The sequence below is a fragment of the Meles meles genome, chromosome 15 (genome assembly GCF_922984935.1).
Source record: "Meles meles chromosome 15, mMelMel3.1 paternal haplotype, whole genome shotgun sequence".
NCBI classification, from domain to species: domain Eukaryota; kingdom Metazoa; phylum Chordata; class Mammalia; order Carnivora; family Mustelidae; genus Meles; species Meles meles.
This window is the reverse complement of record NC_060080.1, coordinates 74,304,287-74,322,440: the sequence shown is the minus strand read 5'-3', so window position 1 is coordinate 74,322,440 and position 18,154 is coordinate 74,304,287. Positions and strand designations below refer to the sequence as shown.

General features: G+C 52.8%; 1 protein-coding gene across 1 annotated transcript in view; it reads right to left on the bottom strand.

Annotated features, from left to right (window-relative positions):
* The window catches only part of KCNK12 (potassium two pore domain channel subfamily K member 12), a 54,051-nt gene extending 36,020 nt beyond the window's left edge, over window positions 1-18,031 (bottom strand). The window contains exon 1 of the mRNA XM_045978649.1: window positions 16,565-18,031. Coding sequence (XP_045834605.1) covers window positions 16,565-16,955 — 391 coding nt within the window. The 5' untranslated portion in view covers window positions 16,956-18,031. The remainder of the gene's footprint in view (window positions 1-16,564) is intronic.
* Between the last annotated feature and the right edge of the window lie 123 nt (window positions 18,032-18,154).

Genomic DNA, 18,154 nt, shown 5'->3' with positions numbered 1-18,154 from the left:
TACATGACATATGCTTTAGTACAGTGGCCTCACTTGGGGGTTGGCAACCCGGGAAACATTACAAGAGGAAAAGGCCAGGGCCTCGCAGATGCTGGCTCATTCGATCATATCACATGCAAAAGTTGGGCCTCTCCCTGCAGGGTCTGAATCATCTCCTTCCTCCCTTCTCAGCCCTGGGGAGTGGGGCAGGGTCAGGAACTGGGATAGAATTAATCAGAGTACTCAGCTCCAAGTCTGTAGCTGGAGTGCCCTTCAGTCATAAACAGCTATAAAAGAAGAATTTTTTATGGAAAAACCATTTAAAAAGAAATAAAGCAGAGATTTATTTGGAGGTGAAGGTGGTTCTAGAAACAAAGACACCATGAATTAAGGTCACTGCTACACACCAACCTCTGTTGCAGACTTGCCCCCCTTCCCTAGCACCATTCTCAGCTGCTGGGCACCAGAGGCTGCCCTCCCCAATCTGTGAGCCAGGGGGGAGGGGCTGCTCTGCTGAGCCCAGATTTGGGGGGGGGGCTTTCTCCTCTGGCTTCAGCCTGACTTCACTCCCCACCTTCTGTGCAGTTGGCGCCTCCTCACCTGCCTTCCCCCCATTATTAGACACACACAACTGGATGTTCTGTCGAGATCCCCAGGCTCACTCTCAGTCCCCTTCCCTGGGTCCTTGTGTGGGGCCTTCACGTGGACAAATGGGGGCAGAACAGAGAACAAGAAAACCCAAGAGCAGTAGAGAGGCTGTTAAGTCACGATGAGTGCCAGTCACTAGATCCTGCCCTTGGGTTCCTGAATAAGCCTCTCTCAGCTTCTGGTCTGGTCCTTTCTGAAGGCCACAGGATGCCTGCCCCCCTCCCAGGCCATTTCCACCCCATTCACTCTGCACACAGGTATTCAGCATCCCAGCTTGCCATATAAATAGCTGAACAAACAGTTATGGCCTCTTGTCCTATTACGTGAGGGTCTTCCCTGAAACCCTGTGAGGCAGACGTTATTGTGGGAAAGACGTGTGTGTGGCTGCTAAGTCCAGTGTGCCAAATTCGGCTAGCTCTTTGTTCCGTGTGTGTACACCAGTAGCTATAAAGTAAAATTATAACCATCATAGATCATGAGCCACTTAGAGCTCATGAAGAAACAATACACATTGGCAGTCCTTTTGAATGAGTTTGGAATCACACTGCAGTTCAGAGCTAAATATACAAACTAAGTACCTACTCCTCAAGGATTTACCACCCATATACACATGTAAGCTCCCCATAAAGTGCAGGGGACAGCTGGTAGTGGGCTGATTTAATGTTGGAGGTGAAGAGCCAGAATGAGGTACTTCACAATTATCTGGCTGTTTCCCGGCAGTCTAGAGAATGACAATTTAGACTAACTAGATTGCCTGATTTAATGATCTAGTATATAGTGACTGATCAGCCAGAACGCTCCTCGGAAACCTATCCTCATAGTGCGGTCCCGCTCAGGACCGTGCAATGGCTCCTTACTGCTCTCCAGGCCAAGGCCAAACATTTCTGCCTGAGTTTTCAAGGCCCGCCGATGGGACCCAAACCTATAAAATCCGTTTTACCTGTCATTGCTCCGTAACATGCCTCAGACTGGCTGGTCCTGATGTCACTCACTGTTTCTCCAGCTTCCCTATCCTAGCTCGAGAGGTGGCATCAGACACAGTGGAAGGAGCAAAGGCTCTGGGGTCAGAGAGCGCAGCTCGGGGTCCAGCTTTGCCACTCACGGTGTGACCTCATAATAATATTATTTATTAATAAAAACACTAGCTCACTTAGAGTGCCTATTAAATGCCAGGGTCACACTAAGCACTGCACTCATTATCTCCTGTCATTCTCCCGACAACCAGTGAGATAGCTGTTGTTATTACTTCCATTTAAAGATGCAAGAACTGAAGCTCTGGAAGTTCATTCATTTGCTCAGCAAACACCCACAGCTATGCTTAGTGACAGGAATGTAACCATGCACAAGAGAGAGAGGAAGCCGGCTCTCAAGGAGCAGGGAGTGGCCCGAGGTTGGGCAACAGAGAAGCACACAGACAGATAGATGAACCAGATGATTTATGAAAGTGGTTTGTGCTCTAATAACACATGGGAATGTAATGAGCAGGGGTCGTGGGGTGGGGGGTCAGGGAGGACCGCTCAAAGGGGGACATTTTAGCTTTCGACATTGAGACTTGAATGTGGTTGAGTGGTCAGCCATGCTGAGACGCACAGAACAGTGCTCTAAGGAGTAGAGACAGCAAGTGCAAGTACCCTGAGGTCTAAGATCCACTTTGGGTAGAGTGACAGGAGCATAAGGAATCCGATTTCCTGCAATGGGAAGTCACTGAAGGCTTTCAAGTGGAAAACTGGACAAGAACTTGATCTGATTATACCTTTAAAGATCTCTGTGGCTGCTGTGTAAAGAAGAGGTTGTCACGATGCAGACAGGAAGCTGAGGGTTGGTTAGGAGACCGATGTAGTTGTCCCAGCAACAAGTGGCAGTGGGGGTCGGAGTGATGGGCATGGGGACGAGGGGATGGGATCAGCATATATTTTGCAGACTGCACTGACAGGAGTTGATGATGGATTAGATATAGAAGATATAGAAGGTGAGGGAGAAAGAGGAATCAGGACAGCTCCTTATGTTGGTGACTTTCATTCAGATAAGGAAGACTGAGCTGGGGCAGGAATCAAGCGTTCTATTGTTGGTCTTTTTAAGTTTTGATACCCAATTAGCCAACCACATAGAGATGTTAAGGAGGCAGTTGGACCTCTGGTCTTGAAGATTAGTGGGGAAGATTGGGGTTATTCTTGTGGAAGTTATTAGCAGATAGACAGGGTTTCAAGCCATGGGCTGCAAGGGGATGGGAGTAGGCAGACCCAAAATATGCAACTTTGGGATAGGATTATTCTGAGCTGAAGGCAATGGAGAAACAGCAGGCGCAAGAAAAGCCCTCTACCCTTCTTACCCTATCTGCCTAAATGTAGGGTATAAAATTTCCTTTGTGAAGATATCTTCCATTCCCTCAACCATACCAGAAAGAACTCCTAATCACCAGAGACACTCTTATCACCCTAGTACTGCATGAGATTGAGTCTGCATAAGAAATCCTACTAAAGGGGTGCCTGGGTGGCTCAGTGGCTTAAGCCTCTGTCTTTGGCTCAGATCATGATCTCACGGTTCTGGGATCAGCCCTGCATGGGGCTCTCTGCTCAGCAGGGAGCCTGCTTCCCTTTCTCTCTCTGCCAGCCTCTCTGCCTACTTGTGATCTCTCTCTCTCTGTCAAATAAATAAATAATCTTTTTTTAAAATCCTACTAAAATACCCTTTATGTTTCATTAGTTTCCCCTGACTATAACTTACCACTCCTAGAAAGCTAAACCCTCTTTCCTTTGTCTTATAACTTCACAATTTATTGCCCTTCATTAAGATGGCATATAAGCCCCTAGCCCAACTGCTTCTTTCCTTAAAAGGCCTCCAGGCAGAAACATAATAATACCTTTGTCCTGCAAATCTGGCCTTTGTCAGTTTAATTTTCAGGCCCCAGAACCTGAATCTAAGAGGGTAGAGGAAAAAGACTTTTGCTCCCCCACAAGTGAAATGAGACTGTCTGAAGAGAGGGCAGAGAGAAGGGTCTGAGGACCGCGCTTGGGCCTCTCCAACACTGAAAGGCCACACAGAGGAAGGGACCCAAGGAAGGAAACTGAAGAAGGCAGCCAGGGAAGATAAAGGAGAGCATGTTGTCCCAGAAGCCAAGAGAATAGAGGATTTCAAGAAGGAGAAGTGGTCAGCCATGTCTAATATTGCTGAGATGCTGAGTAAGAGGAGAACAGGGAAGTCATCATCGAATTTGCAGGAGGCTGCTGGGAATCTTGCAAGCTCAGACTCCAGAAAGGTGGCGTGACCTCTCGATTGATGTGGATCCAGAAGAGAAGGGAGGGGAGAAGGGAGATATTGACTACCCTTCTGAGAAGTTTTCCTGTACATGGGAGCAGAGAAAGGAGGAGGTAGCCGGAGGATGGTGCAGGGGTCAAGGGAGGGGTCTATTGAGAAGGGAGAAAATACAGCATGTTTCATACTCATCGAGGACACTCCAGTGCACGGGAGTGGGTAATGGCAGGAATGGAATCTTTGAGCAAGTTAAAGGGGATGGGTAGACAATTCATCTGCTGTCATACCAGGGACAGCCACTGCATAGGGTGAGTGGATTTAGGGGTGTGAGGATAAGAGTAGTCCCTCTCTGATTACTTTCATTTTCTCCATGAAGTGTAAGCAGAGCGAGGGGTACGGGAGGCTGGAGGTTGGAGGGGCAGGGAGAAGGGTTGAACTGACGTGGTAGGAAGGTGGTAGGAGGGCCTGCCAGTTGGAGTTCCCAGCTGGTACCCAGGGATCACTAAGGTAAAGTTGGATCAGCCAGCATGTTTGCATTGTTTTCTCCTGCCACAATCAGCTGCTTCGGATCGGGAGGGGAACAGGTGGAAAGCTGGTGCTTTGATGGTGGCAGAGCAGGGGTAAGGACCCAGCACACAAGGAGAAGGACAAGGAAGTTAAGGGTCCCTGCAGAGGGAGTAAATCCAGGCTGGATTAGAAAAGAAGTGAGGTCCCAAACAAGATGACAGAAATATAAGAGCAGGAGACCGTAGGTCCTGAGGTCCCAGGACTGCTGTTTGGGAGGCAAGAGAGGAGGAGAGCTGGAAGGACAGGAGGTGGTGGTCAGAGGCAGGGATGTTTGGAGTCAAACACTTTGAAGGTAGGGCAGGGCCATAGCAAGGACAGCGGGAGAACTGCATACCTGCAGAGGGGGACTGAGAAGAACATAGCGGTCGATGAGATGAGATGGTTGAGGGACAGGAGCCCGGGTCTTTGATGAGTCACCCTCGGCAGACAGGAACAGGAAGCAGGGGAAGGCAGTGTGCAAGGCTTCCTCAGTGATCAAGGAAGAGACATGTCCCAGCAACCGGCTAGTGAAGGACCAAGCTGAAATTCAAACCCCAGACCAGGGCTCTTGGCCTTCTCCCTGTCCCCTGTGTCACACTGCAAGGCATTGGCTGGCGATGGAGATTTCCTCATTCTGCAACAACAGGTACTGCCCCACTGAGCAGCATGAGCTGGGGAGCTTGGTATGGCCCTTTCCGCACAGCAGGCGTGCCGTCCAGGGTACCACCCCGTGGGTGCGAGGGCACGCTAGCCACAGCAGTTCCTGGCACTCCTGCTTCTCAGATGCCCACCAGACCGTGCAGCGTGCTCACTAATGTGACCACAGTCTCTCGCCATTACGGACTGTGCTGCCTCACGGGCTTGGGGCTTGTGCGTAGGTGGTGTTGGCAGCACAGGGGACTGCACACGGCTGTGGCCTGGACACACTGGTTGCACAGTGCAGTTCACTCCGCGCACCAAGGCGCTTGGCTCTACTTCCAGAAGCCCTGGGATGACTCCCTCTGCAAACTGAAGCTTTCCTGGACAAGGTGAACCGTCATCAGATTTTCACATTTTACTTTTTCTTAAATGGGTGCCTAGGTAAACTTGAGAATCTTGGAAACAGCCGTTCAGCCCACAGATATTCCTGGAGCCCCTCCCATGTGCCAAGCCCTGTGCCAGCCAACGGGGGGCACGGCAGAGATCAGAAGACGCAGCTCCCCCTGCCCCGTCCCACTTCCCACGGGTGCTAGCAGGGTAGGGCCCCACACAGTTCTGCTTCCAAAGAAAAGGGTCCTCTTTTCTGCCCCGCTGCCTGGGGCTTTCAGACCTTCCCTAGCACTGGCTCACCTGCCATCTCACCTTTCCTTCCCTTCCCTACCCTCCACTTAAAAATAGAAGCCAGCCATCAAAACCTGCATGGTCTCCAAAATGCACCCTGCCCTCCTCAGAAATGCCAACAAGCTCAACGTGGGCAGAGTTTTGTGTGTTCCTTTCCCTCTGGGCCCGGGCTGTCTCTGTAGCATTTCTGGCAGGCCCCGGTATGAGGAGCTCGAAATTCAGAACACTTGGCAGCAGGGAATGAGATCGCGGCCATTTGGAAAGGATTAGGAAGAAGTTACACAGAGTGTGGTTTGGGGTTTGTGTTTATCTCAACTGTAACTTTCCAGAAAGCTGGGACACCCAATTCCAATAAAAGCCTCCCCAAGTATTTTTGGGAGGCATTGTGATGGCGCTGGATTGTGTGGGTGGGAGTGGTTTTTCCCCAGTTTGTGCAGTGGGCTTAGTTACTGGGAAAACTTCTGTCCAATTTGTGAACCAACACGTTGTTCCCAAGGGATGTGCCCGGGGCAGGTGGGGAAGGTGGCACTGCTGGGCTGAGGGGCACAGTTCAGCAGGGCCTCCTTGGGCTGGGGACCAGGGCCTGTGGCCGAGGCCAGGCCAGACAGGGAATCAGAGTCAGTGGGAGAGCTGGGACTGGAAGCCTGGCTTCATTGTTCAGGACTGAACTTCTGCTACCACTCCTGGGGCGACGGGCTGAGGCTCAGAATCGGCTGGTATGGTTTCCCGCCAAGGATCGTGCAGGGCCCCAGGCAGGGTAGGAAAGGACTCAAGAGAGCCATGGAGGCACCACCACCAGCCAGGGGAAGCCCCGCCAGCATGAGCTGGCTGCCCGCTGCACATCTACCAGCTGCTGAGAGATCTTTAAACCAGTGGCCCAGCAGAGGGGCCGGAGCCCAGCCCGCCCCTCCGGCTCCAGGGCAGAGGGAGAGGGAGGCGCAGGGAGAGTCCTGGAGTCCAGCCTGGGCCCAGCTTTTTGCATTAAAAAAAAATTTTTTTTTATTACTATGTCTAGCAGTCCAAGGTTTTCTGTTACTCATACTCATTTATTCATTCCATCCATTCAACATACGTTGATTAATCACCTATTTTGTGCCAAGCATTCTGTTCCATGATTTACAGAAACTATCTCTTTGCTTTAATTATCTCCATCTATCTCCAGACACAGTGCCCCTTTATAGTAGCTGTTCGGTGCACAGCCATTATTAACTACAGTAATGACAAGCCCCAATAAGACAGAGCTCCTAGCCTGGAAGAAGAGGAAGGGAGAGTAATTTCTGACACCTACTACATGCTGGGTCCTGGGGCAGCTTCTGACATTGCTTGCATTATTTCCAGGGAAACTGGCATAGAGACAAATAGTTACCACAAGTCCGGGGGCAGAGGGACTTCATGGAAGGCCTCACGCTAGTGGCCTCTTTTGAGCTGGGCCTTGAGGACCAAGTTCACTGGTAGAAGATGGAGAAAAGGGGGAGAACATCTTGGATGGAAAGAACAGCAGAAGCCATGGCCTAGAGGCTTACAGTGCCTGTTATTTGTGGGTGGGGTGAGTGGGAAGGGTTGGGGTGGAGTGGGGTTGGGGAGGGGTGGCCAGAAGTTAAGAGCGGCTAGAGGCACGGTGGGGGTTGGTACTTTGGCAGGTGCTTGGTTTCATGCACTCCCGAAACATCTGGGAAGGTTTGCCTCCAGGACATGACCTTGAGCAGAGTCTTCTATAAAGCAACTGGCCCTCAGGAACAGAGTTGGCCCAGTCCCCAGACTTTGCTGGCTGGTGTGTGGACCTTCTGGTTATTTGGTTTTGTGTTCCCTCCTCTCCATGTCCACTGCTGCTAGCCCAAGTGCAAGGCTGAGGGCCCTGAGATCCTGGGGTCCCCTCTCTGGGCAGGAGCTTGGCACTGAGTGCCGCACAGACTCCCAGAGTTCTGGTGAGCTCTGCACAAAGCACTGTGCTTGTCTGCCTTCTTTCATCTGCCTGGCAGCCTCCCTCACAGAGAGGAGTAGCTTGTAAAGGATGGAAAGCTAGCAGCCCTTGGTTCAGTGTAGCCACTGGGGCTGCAGGGAGCATAGCATTGCCAAATCTGAGTCCCTAAATTGTGCTTGAACCCTTGCTGATACCTCCTCTTATTCTCCTCCACCCCCACCACCCAGCAGACCCCAGAGTGGGCGCTGATCCTTCCCCATCTTTGGTAATGCAGGGCTCAGGCAGAGAGGATGCTGGGTGGTCAGGGTCCTGAATCCTCTATGCTGCCAATGACTCACTTGCTGTGTGACCCCAGGCAAGTCACTTGACCTCTCTGAGCCTATTTCTTTGTGAAATGGGATAATAGCGTCCTCTTTGGTGTCGTCAATAAACATGGGTGATAGCACATTAAACCAGCAAGCGTGGCACATTTATGAGGGGGAGACCATCAATGAGGCTTCAGCTGTCCCTCTTGCTCCCCACAGCAAAGGCCCCGGCTGCTGGCAGGGTACAGTCTGGAGTGGGGAGATGCTGGCAGGGTCTGCAGCCTCCCCTGTCCTACCCTAGGAGTCTCTGACTGGGAATGATTTCTCTGCCTGTCAGGGGAGCTGAGGTAGCCCCCTGGAGGAAGAATGCGGTGCTGTGGGGGCCTGACGATCTGGGGCACCTGCTGGCTCCGGCCCACAGTGGGGATGTTTGCTGCAGCTCGGTCCTCCAAAGGCCTCCACCCACAGTCCCAGCACCAGGCCCACCTCAGAGAAGTGTGGCCAGGCCCGACTTCAGCTGGTGCTGGGCTCTCCTGTCTCAGCTCCACGACCTGCCCAGAAGCCTGGGACCTGCCAGGAGGGCCCAGCCCACAAGGGAGACCATGAGGGTGGGCAGGGGGTGGGCTCGCCAAGCCTCTGTTCTGGGAGCGGGGAACAGAGAAGTGCCAGGGGAAACTGGTCTAACCACCACTCAGTCATTCATTTGGTTTTTTAAAAAGATGAAAGAGCGCACACACGTGAAGCATTATTAAGACATTCTAGTTGAGGAACGGAAGAAAATGCATTTTAAAAAGCACCCTCCCAAGCCAGTTATGCAACAGTGCAGGACAACACACGCCCCAGAGACAGTGACCAATGAGAGGGCAGCAGAGGCCCCGCTGCAGGGCGGCTGTGCACAGGGTGGTAGATGCAGCTGAGCTGAGGGGGATGAGTCGTGCCTCAGTTTCCCTCCTGCACGGTGAAGCAAAGTGCGGCTTGCCAAAGGGGTCTGCCTAGCTCTGGGCAGCTGATGCTTTCCAAGGGCTAGCCAGGCACTCAGCGCACACGGCCTAGCTCGTTCAGTCCTTACAGTGACGCCCCACAGGGCAGGAACCATCCCAGAGGAGACCCAGGTGCAGGGAGGCACACCCACTCACCAGGAGCACAGGGCTAGTAAGTGGCAGAACAGGGACTGGGACTCCAGGTGGGCTACGGAGCCGGTGTGTTGTCTCTCCTACACTGCCCTGGGACAGTGGGAGCAGATCCCTTTCCGGGACATGGGGACATCAGAGCTGGAAGGGACACCAGGGACTCTGGGTACTCGTTCCTTTTAGGAATGGAGAAACTGAGGCGCCAGGTGGTGATGAGTCCTGCCTTAAGCCACGCAGCCAGTGAGGGGCAGAGGTGGGTCTCAGCTGTGGTCCCCTGATTCGCCACTCCTCGTCTCCATCCAGCTAGTACAGGTGCGGCCTGGAGACCAATGATGGGGGTTTCCCTGGGAGCTTGTTAGGAATGCAGAGTCTCAGTGTTCCCCAGACTTATGGGCCAGAAACCTGCATTTTGACAAGAGCTCAGGGATCCACATGCACTTTCTAGTTTGAGAAGCCCTGCTTTGTGCTGCTCTACCTTTCTGGTCTGTGCTGTTACTGTGAGTACAACAACATTGTATCCAGACACAGTACAAGCTGCAATTAGAAAATTCTGGAAGCTCCATCCCAGGCTCACATGGGGGTGAGTCGTTTGGGATCTGGGGGAGGCAACAGAGCAGGTCCCCCTGAGCTTGGTCTTTCCCGGGCTCAGGTACACCAGTCATTGCTGACCTGCTGCCCAGGTGGGAGCTTAGCACTGAGCTGGGGGTTACCAAGCCAAGGGAAGAGGTGCAACTCAAGGTCCAGAGCATTCTCCAGTATCACCACTGACGGCTAGCGGACGAGGCCTAGGCTCCCGTGAGGAAAACCTAAGGCCTGGAGGCTGGCCTGCGAATGGGGGGTTCAGGATAGAAGTACCTGGGGTGGAAACTGGCAGCAGGGGTGGTAGCCAAGAGCTTGCACAGGGCTGAGGGCCAAGGAGCTTTGGTTCTTTCTCTGATCTCTCCCTGCCCCTTCCTGTGCACTGTGAAAGGTTCTTCCCAGTTCCATGGGAGGTCCTATGTCCCTCGAGATCCTCCGCCTCCCTACTCTTCCCTGCACAGAAATCCCGTCACTGCCCCTGAGTGCAGTGAGAGGTAGAGACGGCCCAGCAGGCCCCCCGCACCCCACCCTCAACCTGGTTGCTGGCTGGCAGTCCCTGTCCCTGTGCTGGGTCCTGGGGGAAGTCAGCGGAGCTAGGCAGAAGACTGGGAAAGACCCCAGTTACTCCCTGTGGGAGTAACCACAGGAACGCAGCAGCCTTTTGCTCTGTCTCTCGGTTCCTCTGAATCTGAGGCAGCCACGTAAGGGCAAGGAGAGTTCCACTGTAGCTGGCAGGGCTGGGGGCACCGAATCCATCTTCAAACACAGACCACCTTCAGATGGAGCGGGAGCTTTCCCCTGGAGGATGCCTCCAAGGTACCCGAGTTACTTGCTGTTCCTCTAATGTTCTACTGTCCTCTCTACATGCTCTTCCCCCTCCTCCTTGGTGTAATGCTCCTCTGACTTGCTGTGTAACCTTGGGGAGCTTCTCCCCCTCTCTGAACCTTACGTGAAATGAGGAACAAGGCTAAATTAGCCCTCTTCAGGTGGGTCTTAGAGGAGCTCTAGGGCTCCTTGGAAAAGCTGCGGGGGAGAGCATAGCATCTGAGGGTAGGCCTGCTGGGCAGGCCTCCAGCCCCTGCCTCTAATCAGAGGAGATTTGCTACTGTCTGTTTTCTATAAAGGGATGCTTTTGGCTTTTTTTGGCAAGATGGTCTAAATGCTTGTGAGAAGTTCTGGAGGACTTTTATAGTACCGTCCAGCTGGAATCCCCTGGGGGTAGATCTTTGATCCATGTGGCACAATTCTGGAGCATTCCAGGCTGGGGCCCAGGCAGGGCTAAGGGGAAGGATGCTCTCCCTCAGCTGGCTTGGCCTAGGAGTGCAGGGGACAGGAGGGACGAGGGTCCAGGTACTGGACCTCTCTCTCTGTCTTTAATGGCCTGGCAGCTACTCCCATCTGTTCCTTGTTCCTGCCCTTCTTCACTCACCCAAAACTTCCCAAAGGAAGCACCTCTCATGAAATCAGCGGAGGCTGACAGTGTCAAAGCCACAGCCTTGTTCAAGGGGTGGCTCGGCCTCTGGGACTGAATGCGATCATGGGGAAAACCAAGTGGCCTGTTTCCATGGAATAATCAGATGGAAAACTGTCCAGTCTCTGCTAGGCCATGTAGAGGCTCAGGTTGGGGGAGACCAGAGAGTCCCTCACTCCGAAAGGGCTGGCCACCGAAGCCAGGAAGACAGCAGTGTCCACTGACTCAGCAATTTCACCCCTGGGAATTCAACCCAAGGAGATATTACAGAAAGAAAAGGCCATCTGCATAAAGAAGATTGCTGTGGCATTACTCAAAATAGCCCTAAACAGGGAACTACCCAGCTTCCCAGCAATAGGGGTAGTAAATTATAGAACATCAACCAGATGGAATATTATGCACCCACTAAAATTAGCATGGGAAGGCAACGTGGAAGCATGGAAACAACACTGAGGATAAAACACTCACGAAAGGGAACTGGCTCCACACAGATCAGCATTCTTTCTTTTCCCTACAAAAGGTGTGACAGAGAATGGCAGCTATATCATGAGTGTTTCACTGTGTAGTTCACTAAAGAAATCATGATTGTCTCCCACGTGCTGGGGCCAGGGCTGGGGGCTGAGGATGGGGCGTGTCTGAGAACGCCTTTCCTGCTCTCCATCTAGCACCTCCCATCTAATCCTGAAGCTCTTCCCTAAGTGTCCTTCAAAGTTGTCACAGCGTCGTCTTTCAATCAGAAGTGGTCGGTAAGGGCAATATAGGAGGAGAGGTGCTCCTCTCCTTCCCGGGAATGTTCCTCGGCTCCCGGGATCTCACAGCCACCTCTGGCTGGATTACAGACATGTCAGGAAAAAACCAAATGTCAGTGTGGTAGTGACATTTCAGTCTTATAATGTCTTAGTTTCCTTTGAAGCAAAATCCGCTTTAAAAAATCCATGTTAAAAAGGAGGAAAAAAGTTAGGACTTGTTACTAATCTCACGGCTGAATAATTAAGTGTGCCTAATTCTGAAAGTAGCAGGCGAAATTATGCAGTGCCAAAGTGACACTTCTCATACCTACACCATCCCGTCTACAGCAGCGTGGTTTTGACTTTACAGCTAAAGTACGCTGCCAGAAAACCTAATAAAAGGAAGCAAAAATATTTCTGTTTATATCAGGCTGCCATTTGAGAAAGACTTTTAAATATGTTCTTTCCCATGTGTAAATCTGACAGCCCTTGCATAATTAAAACCCCAGTGGAGAGTTTCCTCTGAAGCTTTTCAAAGTAAACCAGTAAAACGTCTTTTAGGCTGTGAAATGATGGATTAATACTTGGCCATCTTTGAGCAAGAGCACTGCCTCCAAGAATATTGTTTGGGGCTAAAAGAACACAGGCCACCATCTCTATCTGTGGGAGTTCATGTAATCACAGGAGATGCAGGTAACGATGTGCCCAGGGGCACACATGCATCCATGATGAGTTCTGCTCATCTCAGATTTTGTTAAATGGAGGACTGGATAAACGAATGCACTCACATTAAAGCAAACTTGATTTCAACCCCTTAGGAACATGTCACATAGCATAAATGAAAGAAATAATAATGACCCAGGACTTCAGTTCAGTGTGAGCCATCAAGATGAATGATTTAGACCGCAGAGTGGTTTTTTATTTTACTGCTGAACAATCATAGGCAGTGATTCCTGGATCTGTTCCATGTGGACACACATGTGTCTATGCCTAGCTCTGGGTATGGGACCCTGTTCCAGCTAAATGTCCAGACAAAGAGTTCTTGTTATCCTGATGTTCCATCTAACTCTGAATACACATGGTAACATCTGAACTTTTCTTCTGTGTCTCCCTCTAGTTGAAGGCCCGTTCCTGCCCCTTCTTCCCCTTCCCTACACGTGCGCGTGCGTGCACAAACACACGCACGCGTGTGCACACACACACACACACCAACCCCAGGGCAACAAAAGGCAGAAAGCATATGATTTCTGTCTTATACCATTCTGATAAACATCACAATGTCTCCTACTTGCTAGCACCTTTGTTTCTGACCTTCTTGGTATTGGCTCTTGCCTTCTCAGTTTAGACTTGCCAGATGCTTCTAGTCTTTGAAGATATCTTTGATCCTTCATGCTTTCTCTGGACTTAATCAGTTGTTGGCCTGACCAACAGACAAGTCCTCCTGCCCAGCCGTGCCCTGCTGTCAGACCCACACACATCCACACCCATTCTTAAATACTTCAGTCTCAAACAAGGATGTACCCACCAATCATATGCATGAAATTGGTAGACCGAACACTGCATAACATGGATTCTGGACCCAGTTGAACATATAATTAACTGTGACCTAAAACAAGTTCCTTAACACTCTGCACCTCATGGGGTTGGACTGAAGGTCTCCTCCTTGTTCCGGTCCTCTTTAGTGAAAATACCAGGATATGCCACCCATAAACAGTGTGATCCATCTCTTGTTGGAATATGCTTTAACCTGTGTCTCATAGGATAAGCTTTAACTTTTAAAAATGTAGTACCAGGTCTGACATACACAATATATCATATTTATAGAATAAATAAAAGAAGCATTTTTTAAAAAAATACTAAAATCTACATGCATCATTTAGCAGGGTCCACACAGCCACAAAAAAGAAATGTCCACACTGCAGCATGGACCATATACACCATGATCTTCGCTGTTCAGATAAAACTGAGTGCATGCGAATTTCTCACCCGATAAGGTGACAGGCAGACAATTCTTTTGGACTGAGCTTTGGCTCCCTGAGCTGCTAAATCCATAAAAGCACCAACACTAACAATAATTATCTCTGAAGATTCAGAGCATTTAAGGGAAAGAAACTATGTAAGCAGAAGAGAAACTGACATATGTACGTCTTTAGTTATGTATGTCTTTAGTTAAATCTCATCGAAGTACGTTTTGCACGAGAAGGCTGAAACAACAACCGTGCTACTTCGGGACTCAGCAGAACTTATCTAACGGACAGAAGTGACTGAGTTGAACCACCGGCTCAGACCCCTAGAGCAGGTGGATAACTGGCAGCGATGCTGCTGCTCGCCTGGCTGTCCTGGCATCCCTGCAGAGGTCTGGTTCAATGCTAAGTCGTCCACAGCCTAGTTCTGGTCCCTGAGTGCAGCTCCCCTGAGAGATACATGTCTCCCTGCAGCAGATTTTGGAAACAGTGTGCTGGGTCATTTGTAACAGCCACACGCTTGAGTGTAGCCCTCCTACACTGCTTGCCTACATCTGAAAACACACATCTAGAAAGAGAACATAGCTCTTCTGCTTGACTAAAGAACAGCCAATCCTGCCAGTACATTAAAGGCTGGGGCTTGGAACAATTTGGCAACACACAGACTGGATTTTGTGCAAAGACTGAGAGGAGCTTTAGGAGCTGTGGTTGGGCAGTGAATGAAGAAATTGATGAGAGTGCCATCAGAGAGGCGCTGAGACCACAAGATATTGGCATGGGGCCCGATTCGGGTGGACTCACTGCCTGAAGGGGAAGAGGATGCTGCTAACACTCTTCCCTTTAGCCTGTGAGTTTCATTAGGAAGCTAAAGCCAGAGCGTGTAAGTGGGAGAGAAACGCTGTCACGGCCCAGTATGTGCACAGGTGTGCCTCTAGGTGCAGGAAAGCAAAAGGGTGTGTTTACAAGAGGAAGAACACAAATCCGTAATGAGCTATGAATGCATGATGTCATCCTCTAGGACTAAGCATCCTTAGTACTTTTAAAGCACTTAAAAAAAAAAACAACTCTAGTTGCTATAGCAACTTGATGCAGCTCTTAAAAGGGGATTTTTTTCCAGGGGGTCATTTTATATCTTCAATCACCATAACAACATGATATAGCTTTTGAAGGTATTTTTATCCAATTTGTGTGTGCTTTGGGCTTGGGCCATATTTGCCTTTTCTACTTAAAATAATCAGATCAAGCATGACACATGAAAAATCATTGAAGGAAAGGAAGCCCTTTCGTAGACTATACATATACACTCAGAGACACATCTCTAGCTGCTCATATCCTGCACATGCATGAAGTCTTTCTCTGTCTCCCAGCAGCCATCTGCGATGGCTTACACTGGCCAGTGAGTCTGTGCCTGTCTCTGAGCTGGCATACCAAACTAGCCCAGAGCCTACCCATGGAAGTTGTGTCCATACAATCCCCCACTTCTCAGCCCAGTGGATCCAGCCCCCTCCTCCAAAACTACCACCAGGAGATAGTGCCTTGGGGTGACTAGTGATATGGCCAGCCCAATGCCTTCTCCCACCCTGAGACTCAAAGCAGGAGCAGATGGGACACACAAAATCTCACCAAAGTGGAAATCCTGTGTTTATTCTGCACTCTGTAGTAGCTGGGGAGGAGGTCTTCCCACAACACCCAGGGTCCAGGGGAAGGGGGGATGGGGAAAGTGGGTGACAGGAGAAGACAGACCAGGAAGGGGTGGAGTGGGGAGCAGTAAGTGGTTCCAGATTCTCTACGGGAGAGATTCAGAGAAAGGGTAAAAGTGGGAGAAGTGGGGGGACTTACTAAAAGAGTACTGACACAGCATGTTGTGTATGGTTGTGAAACCGTGAGCTGCTTGTAACGAAAATAAGGAAAAGGAATAATAAAAAGTATAGAGAAACCAGTCCCCTCCCCCACCCCACCCAGCTACCCCCTTGTGCCACTGTTGGTTGGAGAAGTCGTGAAGAGGGTGGAAGAAGAAGGGGATGGAGGGGAGCAGAATGAGAGCGCTGAAGTCCTGGCCTCCCAAGTCAGACGGGCTTTTCTTTGGGGGAGGTGCGGTGTAAACCGTAGGAGAAGCGGGTGGGAAGGAGATCAAGGAAACTGGTCGCCTTCCCCAGGGTAAAGGGCTGGAGGGGATACGGAAGGAAAACGCGTGGCAAAAGAAGAAAGGAAGGAGAAAGAAGTAGAAACGCTGTGAGTGGAGGTAAAAGGGGCTTCCCAAATCACCTGGATGAGGAAACAGACCCAGGGGGCGCGAGAAATGGAAGGAAACAGCAGGCCCTGACACTTGTTCTCACAAGTCCTCTTTAGAGGAGAAAACTGAGGCGCACAGAGAGGTTAAGGCATCGAGTTGGTAAGCGCTGGAGCGCGCGGGCGGCCACGGGTCAGCCCAGCGCCTGGGTGAGTGTGCTCCCCATTAGGCGCACTGCCTGCGAGTCACCTCTGGGTGAGCGTCAGAGACTGGCCTCTCCGGGCACTTCCCGCGCAGACAGCTGGTTAAGAAAGAGAAGGGTCAGGAGGAGGGGGACAGGCGGAGAGGTGAGGGCAAGACGAAAGCAGGCGGTGGGTTGTTAGAAGGTAAGTGGGGGAGCCGAGGGACGCGGACCCAGCCTCGGAGCCGTGGAAAGGGCGGCAGGTAAAAGGCACGGAGAGGAAAAGACGCGCGCGGGGCGCGCCGCTCACCTATGGTCGATACCACGGTGCCCACGAAGTAGAAGGCGCCGGGGAAGTCCCAGCGCGGGCGCAGCGCGTCGGCTCGGACGCCGGCTGCCAGCGCGGCCTCGTAGTGCCGGAGGAAGGCGCGCAGCTCCGGCTCGGCCACGCCGTGCGCTGCGCTGAAGTTGCGCAGCGTGGCGCCCCAGCGCGCCCGCGCCTCCGCCTCGCCCGGGCTCTCGAGCGCGGAGAAGACAGTGGCGCCTGCCACCAGGTAGAGGCCGATGAGCGCCGCCAGCAGCACGAAGCGACCTGTGTCCTCGTTGAGGTGCGAGCGGCGGCAGCAGCAGCAGCAGCAGGAGGGGCGCGGCAGGCGGCGGCGGCAGCGGCGGGGCGGGGGCCGGGGGCTGCGGGAGGACATGGTCCGGAGCTCAGCCCCGGGGCCGGGGCGGCGCTCGGGGCCCGGGCCGCGACATCCCCCCCGCGGGAGCAGAAGCGTGAGGATGGTGGCCAGGGGTCGGGGGCCGCCGCGGAGCCCCTTGCCGCCTCCCCCAGAGCCCGGACGGCGGGGCGCCTCGCCTCCGCCTCCGCCTCCTCGGCGCTCAGGCCGCACACGGGTCCCGAGGCCCTTCGAGCGCCCGGGCTGGGACGCTCCTCTCCGCGCCCCGACGCCTCGCCGGTTCCCGCGACTCCTCACCCGCGACCCTCGGGTGCAGGGGTCTGAAGCTAGGCCCCTGCCGCCCTATGGCCGGCGTCCGCGGGGCCCCGGGCCTCATACTCCTCTCCAGACAGGCCGCGGGCTGCGGGCGGGGCGGGCAGGGGAGCCCGGGAGTCTTAAGACTGGGACGCTGCAGCAGGGCACGTAGAAAGCCCCCGGGGGCGTCCCATGAGGCGTTCCCCCTCTCTGCGGCTCCCAGGCGCAGGCTGCGCTGGCAGTCCGCTCCCACCCCCGGGCCTGAGCTGGCGGCGTCGGCTTCGGAGCCTCAGAACAGAGCCGAGTCCCGGGAAACGCTCCCTTTCCAGCTCCAGCGGGAGAGCCGCCCGGCAAGGAGAGGCGGAGTCACCGGCACCCGGGGCGGGGTGTTGGGCGGGGGTGGGGGGAGATAAGGATGGGAAGAAAGGGGTGGGGAGTTGGGCTGCTGCGACGCCTCCCGGCCGTTCTGGCGGCACTAAATGCGGGGCACCGAAGCAGGTGTCCGGACTGCGGTGCTGGCTGCCACCCTGCCAGGGAACCCCGTCCGGCCCGTCCCTGAGCTTCGGCTCCGGAATCCCTTTCTTATCTCCAAGCTGCCGCCAAACTTTGCTCAACTTGAAAGGTGCCTTGCGGTCTTAGGGGTTGGGGGCCACACGACGCGAATCTTCCAACACCTGGTTCTCGGACTGCAGTCCGAAGTTTAAGTTCCCTCTTGCTCGCTTCTTCCTGGATCCTTCCGCAGCGCTAGGTCTCTGATGGTTGCTTTGGAGAAATGATCCCATCTGGGAAGGAATGGGGGTGGGGTCACTCTGCTCCGGGCGACCTGGGAATGAGGGCGTTTCCTCCCCCCCACCCCCAACCCAGCGGGCGGCCGGCGTCAGCACCGCGGACAGCGCATCGGTGCTGCAGCTCGGGGGCGGGCGACG